This window comes from Diorhabda sublineata, chromosome 6 (assembly GCF_026230105.1).
Source record: "Diorhabda sublineata isolate icDioSubl1.1 chromosome 6, icDioSubl1.1, whole genome shotgun sequence".
Taxonomy (NCBI): domain Eukaryota; kingdom Metazoa; phylum Arthropoda; class Insecta; order Coleoptera; family Chrysomelidae; genus Diorhabda; species Diorhabda sublineata.
Window position 1 is genome coordinate 34,334,260 of NC_079479.1, and position 14,283 is coordinate 34,348,542.

The 14,283-nt window shown below is 34.2% G+C and overlaps 1 protein-coding gene across 2 annotated transcripts in view; it reads left to right on the plus strand.

Moving 5' to 3' along the window:
• LOC130445741 (Kv channel-interacting protein 1-like) overlaps nucleotides 1–14,283 on the plus strand; it is a 136,516-nt gene that overhangs the window by 91,684 nt on the left and 30,549 nt on the right. The window contains exon 2 of one of the 2 annotated variants that reach the window (XM_056781583.1): nucleotides 12,004–12,356. The exons of the other annotated variant lie outside the window; for it this stretch is intronic. Within the exon in view, the coding sequence (XP_056637561.1) occupies nucleotides 12,140–12,356 (217 nt within the window). The 5' untranslated portion in view covers nucleotides 12,004–12,139. The remainder of the gene's footprint in view (nucleotides 1–12,003; nucleotides 12,357–14,283) is intronic. 2 annotated transcript variants of the gene reach the window in all.

Genomic DNA, 14,283 nt, shown 5'->3' on the forward strand with positions numbered 1-14,283 from the left:
TAAATTAGAGTAAGAAACATCTGTTGAAAATGGGTTTAAGTCGAATTAAAAATGAAACAATTTTTTAGCCTTATCTATTATATAGTGTGTCCTTATGAAGGACAATAAGTATTTGAAATGACTGTTACAACATGAAAAGGATTGTTCGACTAAACGTACCCTTATATAATGTAGAAAATTTGGTTGATTGAGACTAAATCTGGTTTATAGTTAACCTACAATTAATCTATCGCGCCAGTTTATCTAAAGCGCTTTAAGTATCGTTTCTGGAGTATTTGATTGTCGGAATTGCGAAAAAACGACCCACTTTTAGAAGTAGAAAACGCTGTTTCATCAATCCAATGAACATGATGGTAAAATCAAATGCATTAGACTTTAAATGGCTTCTACGTCCACCGTATTCTCCTAATCTGGCCCCAACGACTTTTTCCAGTTCTCAGAACTCAAAAGAATGTTTGGTGGATAGAAATTTTGCGCTAATGAAAAGATTATCGCTAATTTGGAGGCTGAATTCAAATCGTACTATAAAAAATGGTATAGAAAAATTGTATGTCTACTATAATTATTATATAGACCTCGAAGGCAACTATGTATAATAATAAAATCAAATTCTATTAAAAACAAGATATTTCTATGCGGTTAGCATACGAATTTTTTAGTTCGGCAGAACCAGCCGACATATTAACGAAGAAACTGTCTCTCAAACTTTCGGGTTTTCCAATAAGAGGTGTTATTTTGAACAGCCCGCTATTTCGGTAAATGTCACTTTTGAAGCTGTCATTTTTTGACATTTGACAAGTAGAAACTACGCCATTAATGAAAATGAAACGATACACGCTTCAACAACGCATTGAAGTTATTAAAATTCACTATAAAAATGGTGAAAGTTTCGCAGAGACGGTTCGTAAAACTAAAACAATTTTGGGTCGACGTGAAGTACCTTCTCGGACCGCAATACAGAAATTGATGGAAAAATTTGAGCTGTTGGGACAAGTTAGTGATGTGAAGAATAAAACCCGTGCACGTCGCTCAAGAACAACTGAGAATATAGCTGATGGAGCCCAAAATGTTGAATAAAACCCAGATTTGTCCATTCCTCGTCGTTCTTTGGAATTAACCATTCCACAAACGTCATTACACCGTATTTTGCATAAAGACTTGGGTCTTAAGGCCTATAAAGTTCAGTTAACACAAGAACTAAAGCCGACCGATCATCAGCAACGTCGTGTCTTTGCTGATTGGGTCCTGGAAATGCATGAAAATGATCCGGAATTTCATCGAAAAATCATCTTAACTAATGAGGCCCATTTCCACCTTGGTGGTTACGTCAATAAACAAAATTGTCTAATCTGGGGCTCTGAAAACCCAAGAGTTATTGTTGAAAATCCTCTCCATCGTCAACGCGTGACTGTTTGGTGCGGTTTATGGTCTGGCGGTGTCATTGGACCTTACTTTTTCGAAAATGAGGCTGGAGCAACAGTTACGGTGAATGGATTGCGCTATCGAGAGATAATTAAAGATTTTTTATGGCCGGAATTGGATGGTATTGATTTGGACAACGTTTACTTTCAACAAGACGGCGCTACGTGCCACACAAACAACGAAACCATCGATCTTTTACGGGAAAAATTTCCGGACCGTGTTATCTCTCGAAGAGGTGATCACAATTGACCACCGAGATCTTGTGATTTAACACCTTGCGACTTTTTCCTTTGGGGCCACGTGAAATATAAGGTCTACGCCAACAGTCCAGCATCGATTCAAGACCTCAAAGATGGAATTAGTGAGGCTATCGAGGACATAGGGCAGCCGCTTTGCAATTTTATTACGGAAAATTTCATGAAAAGGATATGGTCCTGTAAGCGCAGTCGTGGCGACCATTTGGCTGATGTTGTGTTCCATTATTAACGGCATACCTTCCTCTTTATAATGAAATAATAATCCGATCATTTATCTCAAAAAATGGCATTTTTCTTTGAATATCAAAATAGCCCATGTTTCCAGTCGAACATGTTTGACAAATTGCTTGATAGGTTTATAACAAAGAGACTGAATGAGGATTTGGACAAAAAATGAGCAACACCAAATATCTATTGTAACTTCAATACTCAATCTAATCGACTAGATCAATAGAGCTCAAAGCAAATAGGTTATGATTGTGACAATCGATAAAGTAGTTTTTTAACTTGAATTCCAAACATATTTTAAAAGCTAAATTGATCTACCGAAAATCGTTTCATGTAAATTTAGATTTCCGATTATGGAAACTTATATTAAAAGTAAAGATTTGTACAAATATTCTAAGATCATTGATCGTTCCATAAGAAAAATATGTCAGTCATCAATCTTATACCATTGCTGACCAGTTTTATTTGCATATACAGAAAGTATGATGCTTTTATATTTATGCTTATCAAATACCGACTGGCGATATTGAAACTATATTTTCAATGAACCACTCGATCTAAAAATAAATATTCGATTCGATTGGAACATGCCGCTTCATTTCAATTTCGGATCAAAGAGATCCCTCTCGAAATATATTTACGAAACATCTCTCATTATTTGAATCGAGGTAATACTATTACGTTAGCGACATCCAATCGCTAGCAAAATATGAAAAGAAATGAAAAAATAAGTTTATTAATACTGTAGTTTTAGATAAAACCTGATTAGTCTTATCAACCCTTCGATAATATGAACTGTATTAGTTGTCTCACGATTTTTTTTTAAATCAAATTCTTTTTGCATGAAACTAATAAATATTTTTTCATTCTTTTTATTTTATTCATCACCTGCAGCTTCTTTCTTTAATTGTACTTAACAAATACAAAATACATCGATGTGTCTTCGTTCTGATTTCCAATCAGGCTTCAGCGCACATCGACAAGTGTTGGAAAATCTTTTAGGATTATTGTCAACCAGTGGAAATTTTGGACGTACATTCTTGATAGATTTCTACGCGATAGATATCCTGAACATGTTCTGTTACCAGATTCATGCGCAGTTTAAAATCCTGTGTTCGTAGAGCACAGATTTCTAATTCCGAACGCGTTCTGAATACGTCCAATACGTATGAATAAGGATGTTTAATCTGGCGCATGTGCATTTATCCTTTTTGTGATATTTACCACGAAATAACCTCTAACCTTTGCGGTTTTTTATGTAATTGTATTTAAAAAACGTGCTAGTTGATTTTAAACTTACAAATATCAAGAAAAAAACTTTCGGCCAGTTAATATTCAGAATATAAGATATTCAGAATACAATCATAATTATCTACCGTGAACGAAGCCATTATTATTAGAAAACTAGGATGAAACTGGAAGTTGGTGTCAGTTTTTATCTTTTTATCTTTGGCTGACATGTTGAGTGTGCATTTTCAAGTTACTACTTCAACATTAACCTTATTAAAACACGTACAAAGAGAATGAAGCTTATATCGTTGTCACAAACACAAATCTTAAGAAACCGTCAATAGAAAAACGTTTTATTAGTTATTTTCCTTTCTTTCATAGTGTTACCAACTTACCAAATAGTTATTAGTTAGTTAGGACTCGAAATATCCTAAAGAAACAATTAAAAGTTCTAACTAAAGTTATTAGAACGTGAAGAAACCAAGCATTAGTTTATTTTGACTTGGTTCAGGATAATCGTTATCATCTCGAAGCGTTTCTACTCCTTTTCTAAAGATGAACCCGTGTACTTTTCGTCGAAGACTCAATTTTACATAAATATTTGTCTGTAAATTATTTAAAACATTCAAATATTTATTTTTACGTTACGTTAAACTGATTTAAAAACTTTAAAAACTGATTCGTTCATTAGTTTTAAAGAACAATGAAATATCTTCGAAAAAACAGTTTACATATAGATGTGGAATAAACAAAATTTAGCACAAAGAAAATCCGAGTTGTTGTATTACGGTAAGTTGTTTTTACTGCTACTGTTAAACTGCGTAGACAAATATTTACATCCAACATATAACCCTAGTTCTTTTCGTGAAATTTTCAGTAAAACAATCACAAAAAACGTAAAGATAAAAATACGCTTCCGTGTTGTAAGCTTTCAAATCTCGCACTTAAAGCAGGTATTTCGCATAAGGCCTTTCAAAAGAAAAATTCAAATTACGAACATAAATAACCAACAAAAAATTGTTCACGGCATATCCGAAATAGCAGCATCTCCTCCGTATATGATATTCTTTCGTTGCCACTAACTTTAACAGCAAACTATTATTTTGAAGGAGATTTATTATCTGCGTAACGGGCGTGTAATTTGAAACTCGTCTAACTGTAAAACCGAATGTATTACATAGTAAATCATTTGTATATATATATAGTTAAAATGGAACTATTACATTTACACAAATAATTATATAATAGAAAGCACTCCGAATGCGCAAATTGTATTAATTTGTTGAAGCACATGCTTTAGTTGTTATCTTTCATACAAAACATTCGAATACATCTTTTTGAATTGATATAATAGTAGTATTTAGACATCTTGTTTTGCTTTTTGTGAGTCGCTGGTGAAGACAGTTTTCCGAAGGTCGTCAAAGTCTGCATAATGCGTCCCTTTTCCGTAAATATCGGAAACTTGTTACTTGTAATTGTCACCAAGCACCTGCTGTTCAAAAAATTGCGTTCCAAGTTGGTGCCGACAAACCTCACATCGAAACACAAAATCCATAGAAGCAGAACTGACATAGAACCGATGAAACTCTTCCATTTCATTCTGTAATCCTCAAAACGATACAGAAAACATTGTGTACGGTGGCGTTGAACTATCTCTTTGATTTCCTTCCACTTGGTGGAACAGTAAACGTTTACCGTTACTGTGAGAGTGAGTGCAAAAACTTCCGTTCAAAACAAGAGGTATACATATGTAGCTTGTGGTGCATCAGCTTCTTTGACGAACAAAGAGATGTTGGATTATTCATCTTACAACACTGTTCTTGAGAAGAAATTCCAAAGAGCTGAAGACGTCTAAATCTGGCTGTGTTAAGAAACAGCTGAATCATTGTTAATCTAACCAATAAATACACGTTCGTCGCGCAGCATCTGCTTTGAGTGACAAAGAGCGTGTGAATTGTTTATCCTACTGCCCTGATCTTCCTCTTATCAATGTTTTAACGCAACTACGAAGAGCTGAAGACGTCTAAATTTGGCTGTGTTAAGAAACAGCTGAATCATTGTTAATCTAACCAGTAAATACACGTTCGTCGCGCAGCATCTGCTTTGAGTGACAAAGAGCGTTTGAATTTTTTATCCCACTGACCTGATCTTCCTCTTATCAATGTTTTATGGCAACTACGAAGAGCTGAAGACGTCTAAATTTGGCTGTGTTAAGAAACAGCTGAATCATTGTTAATCTAACCAGTAAATACACGTTCGTCGCGCAGCATCTGCTTTGAGTGACAAAGAGCGTTTGAATTGTTTATCCTACTGCCCTGATCTTCCTCTTATCAATGTTTTAACGCAACTACGAAGAGCTGAAGTCGTCTAAATCTGGCTGTGTTAATAAATAGCTGAATCATTGTTAATCTAACCAGTAAATACACGTTCGTCGCGCAGCATCTGCTTTGAGTGACAAAGAGCGTTTGAATTGTTTATCCTACTGCCCTGATCTTCCTCTTATCAATGTTTTAACGCAACTACGAAGAGCTGAAGTCGTCTAAATCTGGCTGTGTTAATAAATAGCTGAATCATTGTTAATCTAACCAGTAAATACACGTTCGTCGCGCAGCATCTGCTTTGAGTGACAAAGAGCGTTTGAATTGTTTATCCTACTGCCCTGATCTTCCTCTTATCAATGTTTTAACGCAACTACGAAGAGCTGAAGACGTCTAAATCTGGCTGTGTTAATAAATAGCTGAATCATTGTTAATCTAACCAGTAAATACACGTTCGTCGCGCAGCATCTGCTTTGAGTGACAAAGAGCGTTTGAATTGTTTATCCCACTGCCCTGATCTTCCTCTTATCAATGTTTTATGGCAACTACGAAGAGCTGAAGTCGTCTAAATCTGGCTGTGTTAATAAATAGCTGAATCATTGTTAATCTAACCAGTAAATACACGTTCGTCGCGCAGCATCTGCTTTGAGTGACAAAGAGCGTTTGAATTGTTTATCCTACTGCCCTGATCTTCCTCTTATCAATGTTTTAACGCAACTACGAAGAGCTGAAGACGTCTAAATCTGGCTGTGTTAATAAATAGCTGAATCATTGTTAATCTAACCAGTAAATACACGTTCGTCGCGCAGCATCTGCTTTGAGTGACAAAGAGCGTTTGAATTGTTTATCCTACTGCCCTGATCTTATCCTTATCAATGTTTTAACGCAACTACGAAGAGCTGAAGTCGTCTAAATCTGGCTGTGTTAAGAAACAGCTGAATCATTGTTAATCTAACCAGTAAATACACGTTCGTCGCGCAGCATCTGCTTTGAGTGACAAAGAGCGTTTGAATTGTTTATCCTACTGCCCTGATCTTCCTCTTATCAATGTTTTAACGCAACTACGAAGAGCTGAAGTCGTCTAAATCTGGCTGTGTTAATAAATAGCTGAATCATTGTTAATCTAACCAGTAAATACACGTTCGTCGCGCAGCATCTGCTTTGAGTGACAAAGAGCGTTTGAATTGTTTATCCTACTGCCCTGATCTTCCTCTTATCAATGTTTTAACGCAACTACGAAGAGCTGAAGTCGTCTAAATCTGGCTGTGTTAATAAATAGCTGAATCATTGTTAATCTAACCAGTAAATACACGTTCGTCGCGCAGCATCTGCTTTGAGTGACAAAGAGCGTTTGAATTGTTTATCCTACTGCCCTGATCTTCCTCTTATCAATGTTTTAACGCAACTACGAAGAGCTGAAGTCGTCTAAATCTGGCTGTGTTAATAAATAGCTGAATCATTGTTAATCTAACCAGTAAATACACGTTCGTCGCGCAGCATCTGCTTTGAGTGACAAAGAGCGTTTGAATTGTTTATCCTACTGCCCTGATCTTCCTCTTATCAATGTTTTAACGCAACTACGAAGAGCTGAAGTCGTCTAAATCTGGCTGTGTTAATAAATAGCTGAATCATTGTTAATCTAACCAGTAAATACACGTTCGTCGCGCAGCATCTGCTTTGAGTGACAAAGAGCGTTTGAATTGTTTATCCCACTGCCCTGATCTTCCTCTTATCAATGTTTTATGGCAACTACGAAGAGCTGAAGACGTCTAAATCTGGTGGTAACTATGTTGAGGAATAGCTGAACCATTGCTAAATGGATAGAATAATTTAACGTTCCAAAAGAAGTATAGTTCTCAAAGATTGGATTGTGAATTAGTTTAAAGAGTGTTCACGAAATTTATGATGTTCTGGATCTGGATATCTATGTCAAAAATACATTATCCGAATTATGATTTTCCAAGTCTGTTGCTTCGTATATCAAAGGGATTTACCGAATATAATTTATGAAACAGATTGGGGTTGAAATGAAATTTTATAACGGTTATAGTATATCCTGGTTGATAAACGCATCGGTGCAATATTAATTAACGTTATCAAGAGACAAGACCGCATAAATCAATTGTATCTAACTAAACTTGTATCAATGTCAAAAATTATGTAAATTTGTAAATCACAATAATGTATGGTAATAATTTACAATCCATTAGTCTTGTTCTGACACTACGCAACCAATATTAATGGCTGATATCCATGTTATTTCGAAATTTATTTCACATTTTATAATAATATATTATTCAATTATTGTAATATTATTAACATAAACATTTTTTTGAGAAACTGTTGATAGATTGAAGGACGCGTCCAAAATACAAAAGAAAATTACAAAACTTTCTCCCAAATCAAATTCTGAAGATGTTTTTCTTTAATCACCAAGTCATTTGCATCCCTTATTGGAATTATCAATTTGATCTCCATTTATTTTGGAAATTAACAATCATAACAGAAGCTAATAACTTAACCTTTGTGAGATAATTAAAATTTCTGGCGCGGCTTATAGTATTAACTGAAATAGGCTTTCACAAAATAGAACTAATCCTCTCGCTGAACAGGATTGTAGTGAGGAAATAGGGTTACTGCGTGCAGAAATATATTACAACAGATTGATATACGTCTCTTAATACTACAGCCTTAACGAATTTGTTGTGATGCCACTAACCGACCACTAACTTCCTTGTTAGATTCCGATTGACTTGGATATGATTACGATGTGTTTTCCATCTTTTCGTAGAACCTTGCCGCCAACCTCCAATGGTTGTATGTTGATTTACAGTTGTACTTTCCAAGATACACTGGACGACCAGTTAATAAATTAATTTTGGTCTCGTTGTCATGTCAAGTCTTTTGATTTTTTGATAGATGTTTTAGAGAAGCATTCTGCAATACAACCAAAAGCTAAATTACCTTTTGCTCATTATTTTCCCCACATACTCATTTTCCAATCACCTACTATTAACGAACTTTTAGAGCTTTTAGAGCTTTGTAAACTGGCCGAGAAACTTTTAATTTATGTTTATTTACATAGATACGAACTCCCAATGCGTTTTTGATCTGTCAGTATGATAGATTAGATCTGAGTAGATAGTAGCCTTATCTAACTTATTTAGATGTTCGGTTGCTATTGTATAACCAATGTATAGTAAAAAAGCAATTGAAAGTTAGTTATCTTTCGTAATCAAATCAAATTGGGAACTTCTTCTTGTCTAAATTATTTCTTTTGCTCACTGTAGGGCATCAGAAATCTATTTATTATCCATTTATCCATTTCCTTCTTTTTTCTGTGCTGTGCCAATATCACCATTTGATTTATTGTCTGTTGCCTTTGTTTCTTCGTTCCATTTGCTTCTTGGTCTTTCCTTTCAACTTCTTCCTATAGTTTTTGCTTTCAGTTTACAGTTTTCTTATCTATTTATTCTCCGATAGCTTCTTTTTGTAAGATGTTTTTCTTAATTTCATTTTTAATTCTATCTATCCTTCACTATCTATTTAATTGGTCCACCTTGCGTACAGCTGTTCAAATTTCCAGTTAAAATGCGTTGTACTGCACTTTTTGAAATGCCTGCTATGTCTTCTAGCACGTGCACTTTTAGTCAAAGATCATCCAGTACCGCTTTTTCGAGTTTCATCAACATTTCTGGAGTCGTCACCTCATTTGGTCTACCACTGCGATGCTGGTGTCTTCGGTGGTCGTACGACCTCGTTTAAACTCTGGTACCTAATATTTAACTGATGATAATGAAAGAGCAGTCTCATCCAGAATAGAATCTAGTTCAGCTTTTTATATTGGTTGGGCTAAACCTTTTGGAATAAAATATTTTCCATGTTTACAAATTCACTGAAAACCTTCACTATTAATGGCCGCCAAACAAATACTAAACAACGTGGTGTCTTCAAACTTGAAATATATGTTGTATAGATTGTGTACTTTTTGATACGGTGATTTTTTCAAGCAACTACCGCCATCTCTGGGTAAGTCCGGGTACTTCTGAAACCATTCTCGCAGAAAACTTGAATGCTTCATTTGCAGTGATTGCGCGACTAATAATTTTGTATTCAATAAAGTTTTTTTTGCATAAATATCACTGCTACTGTCCGAGCTGGCATAATTCCATATAAAAAAAAAGTAAATGATAAAATAGTAGACATTTCTAGACTCGTGATTTGAACGTTTCAATTGAACTAAGCTTCCATATAGGACGTGACCCAATCAATAACAAGAATTTCACAGCAGTATTTTTATATTTATTCCCTTTTGTAGATGCAGGATTATTGGAGAAAAGAAAAGATGCGGTGGCTTGAGAGAAAATTGCAATATACATCGCGTTTTCTGAACAGGCGCAGCAGCGCCGAAAATAAATCTTTTAGAAAAATATGACACAAAAAAGAAAAATTTTACTACCTTCTTCTTGAATCGTGCGGTCTTATAAAAATATTAAATATATATGCTTTGAAGTTTCTATTTAACATTCACAATCCATTTTTTATTTACATATTATACAGGATGAAACATAAACACGTATAAAGCAATTCTTAAATCATTATTCGCAAGAATTTTCCACTTTATGTCCAATACTTTGAATAAACGTTTGTTCAAATACAATCTTTTCTTTTTCACTTCATAATGACGCTGTTAAGTATCTAAATACTTCATTTATGATCTTCATTTGATCTTAAAAACTTCCTAGAGAATAATTCTACAAGATTTCAATCAAAGCCGTACTAAATGAGGGGATTTAAGTATTAAATTTGAACACAGTGCATGATGGATCACAGAGTTTATAGATTCAAACTGAAATCTAGGTATCTAAGCATTCAGAATGGGAATTGGAATTGAAGTTAATCCTTCACAAGACAAGATAGAGCATCACATAAGGGTTTGAGCACGTTAATATTTTTAGGGCAGCACTGGACAAGAGTATGTGACACCGAATAAACTAGATGGAATAAAGAATATTAATCGACGATGAAAATCTATATCATTGGGACAGCTACTATTTACAAACCTATCCAGATTCAATTTAATATAATGAAAAACACACCGCAATCCAATATTATCAGACCGATAGATTTTTTTTTTATGGAATGGCTTTTATCTGCTCTGATATCTACTTTGGTGTAATCAAGAATCTCTTTCAACACGGCTTTAGTTTCGGGAGATATAAAGGATTCTAAATCTGGTAACAATGCTTACGTCCACAGATTATTAGCACCGGATCAAATGCGATTTGTGACACAGGTTTTGTTGCAAAATATTTGAACATTAGGTTAGATTATCCAGCATATTTATTCAACTTGAAACAAAACTATTAATGCGTTTTCGAAAATTTCTCACGATAGACACGATGTCATCGAAACAGATCCAAAATTCTCATTGATTATCTCAAACCAAGACTGCGTGATTCTTCTCATTCCAGTTGACTCCTTTGACCCTAAATTTTGCATTTTACTATTGATAATATATATTTTTTGTCTATTTTATTAATTTTTGTCAGTTTTCTCGAGTGGATAGATGCCCGAATTAGTTGGGAAATGGGAAAAACAAAGCTATGGATAATAAAATCTGTAGTTTCGGTCCTCCACACACTCCTTCAAAAAAAACAGAGTTTGCGAAAACAGGAAACAACTGGGAATTGAACCTCCTTCAGTCGACGGTTGGGAGGACTTCGTCAACTCGGATAAAGATACTCGGGGCTCCCCAATTCGCGGAGCAATTAGTATTTGCCACTCTTTCTATGTGGATAATTCGGCACAGAAAAGTGCGTCAGACTTTTTAACTTCTTCTTCTTCTTCCAGTGCCTGCTTCATTCTAATGAAGGTTGGCAATAATCCTTTGGAATTCCTCACGATCTTCAGTCATGCGTATCAACCAACCTCGAAGGTTTTTCAACCATGAAAATCTTTTTCTACCCAGGCCCCGTCTGCCTTCTATCTTCCCTTCCATGATCAGCTGTACCAAGGTGCCAAATTATAGAGTTTTAGACTTTTTCGCAAGACTTTTTGCTACCCCGTGGTTGTAAAGAGTTTTTAGAGTTGGTTCAAACTCCCACTCGACACCCTTCAGGATCTTCAAGGTTGTTTTGATTGAATGTAAATGTCTAACAAGCTTCCTATTGTGATTCTATGGTATGATGGTGTAAATAATATAAAACCATTTAACATAATAGACTTTTCAACGAATAGGGAAATTTCCATTGAGGCTTACTTCTTGAATTTGCATCAATTTGAATGTTATATAAACCGAATTCACGTGTTTGCATTTGAAATCTAGCATCTCGATTAGCATTTTACTTTAAAGCCGCAAAGCTTACTCGTTAGTTTCGTTAATTTGATACATTTAAAATTAAAATTTGATTTAAAGCACATAGTAATATATACAGATATCAAAAATAAACGTGAGAGGCGAATGTAATGTAATTTATTCCGTCCCGCCGTGTATAAAAATAATTTCCCTTTCAGTAGTTAGAACTAATACTAAAATTTCGTTCCAGATATTTTACTAACAAGTACATTTCGATGCTCGACACTAGCTTATCTACTAACTCGTTTTACTTTATGACTAATGGATAGCTGAAGGACAGTAGCGGGGCCGAACGCTTCTAAAGGCCACAAAATGCCTCGCCCATAATGTACCCCATGGTGCAATCACAGAGCAAAGATCGAAGGCAACCCCATATAGCGCTCATCAGTGAGCAGAGGCTACAGCCTCTCTCTGAGCAACCAGCCCCTTCCGACGAAGAAACTGCCGAAGATAATTCAATCAAGAGGAGGCATAGGAGACCGCTACATAGAAGATTTTTTACTTACGTAAGGGAGGCCTGGACAGGAGTCAAATCAGCTTTAGGTATGATATTTTGGTCGATGTATTTGTTGCTTAATTAAGTTTATGGAATTACACACAACATCAAACTACAAAAAATTACTACAATGTGAATATTTTATAGAAAAAATCATGAGTTTGAAGATATATCCACAAAGTAAGTTCTGTTTAGTTATATAAAGAAAATGCGTTATACAGTTTTCGTTATTTTATCCAAAGACGATCAAAATGGTTGTAGAAGTCAAACTTAGTGCTTGAACTTTATTTTTACTAAAAAAAACTGTACAACACGAGTGGAAAACCAAATAACAGTGAAATGTCGAAGTAAAAAAGCATGAAAAAACAAGAGAAAGCATGTAGAGTCTAGAAAATGATTAAGTCTAGCAGTATTATAGTTTGTAGATACTGCTGAAGTTTGTAAAAACAATTGGAGATACCAAATTTACTACTTGAACATTATTTTTACTAAAAAAAACTGTACAACACGAATGGAAAACCAAATAACAGTGAAATGTCGAAATAAAAAAACATGAAAAAACAAGAGAAAGCATGTAGAGTCTAGAAAATGATTAAGTCTAGCAGTATTATACTTTGCAGATACTGCTGAAGTTTGTAAAAACAATTGGAGATACCAAATTTACTACTTGAACATTATTTTTACTAAAAAAAACTGTACAACACGAATGGAAAACCAAATAACAGTGAAATGTCGAAATAAAAAAACATGAAAAAACAAGAGAAAGCATGTAGAGTCTAGAAAATGATTAAGTCTAGCAGTATTATACTTTGCAGATACTGCTGAAGTTTGTAAAAACAATTGGAGATACCAAATTTACTACTTGAACATTATTTTTACTAAAAAAAACTGTACAACACGAATGGAAAACCAAATAACAGTGAAATGTCGAAATAAAAAAACATGAAAAAACAAGAGAAAGCATGTAGAGTCTAGAAAATGATTAAGTCTAGCAGTATTATACTTTGCAGATACTGCTGAAGTTTGTAAAAACAATTGGAGATACCAAATTGCTACTTGAACATTATTTTTACTAAAAAAAACTGTACAACACGAATGGAAAACCAAATAACAGTGATATGTCGAAATAAAAAAACATGAAAAAACAAGAGAAAGCATGTAGAGTCTAGAAAATGATTAAGTCTAGAAGTATTATACTTTGTAGATACTGCTGAGGTTTGTAAAAACAATTGAAGATACCAAATTGCTACTTGAACATTATTTTTACTAAAAAAAACTGTACAACACGAATGGAAAACCAAATAACAGTGAAATGTCGAAATAAAAAAACATGAAAAAACAAGAGAAAGCATGTAGAGTCTAGAAAATGATTAAGTCTAGCAGTATTATAATTTGCAGATACTGCTGAAGTTTGTAAAAACAATTGGAGATACCAAATTGCTACTTGAACATTATTTTTACTAAAAAAAACTGTACAACACGAATGGAAAACCAAATAACAGTGATATGTCGAAATAAAAAAACATGAAAAAACAAGAGAAAGCATGTAGAGTCTAGAAAATGATTAAGTCTAGAAGTATTATACTTTGTAGATACTGCTGAGGTTTGTAAAAACAATTGAAGATACCAAATTGCTACTTGAACATTATTTTTACTAAAAAAAACTGTACAACACGAATGGAAAACCAAATAACAGTGAAATGTCGAAATAAAAAAACATGAAAAAACAAGAGAAAGCATGTAGAGTCTAGAAAATGATTAAGTCTAGAAGTATTATACTTTGTAGATACTGCTGAGGTTTGTAAAAACAATTGAAGATACCAAATTTACTACTTGAACATTATTTTTACTAAAAAAACTGTACAACACGAATGGAAAACCAAATAACAGTGAAATGTCGAAATAAAAAAACATGAAAAAACAAGAGAAAGCATGTAGAGTCTAGAAAATGATTAAGTCTAGAAGTATTATACT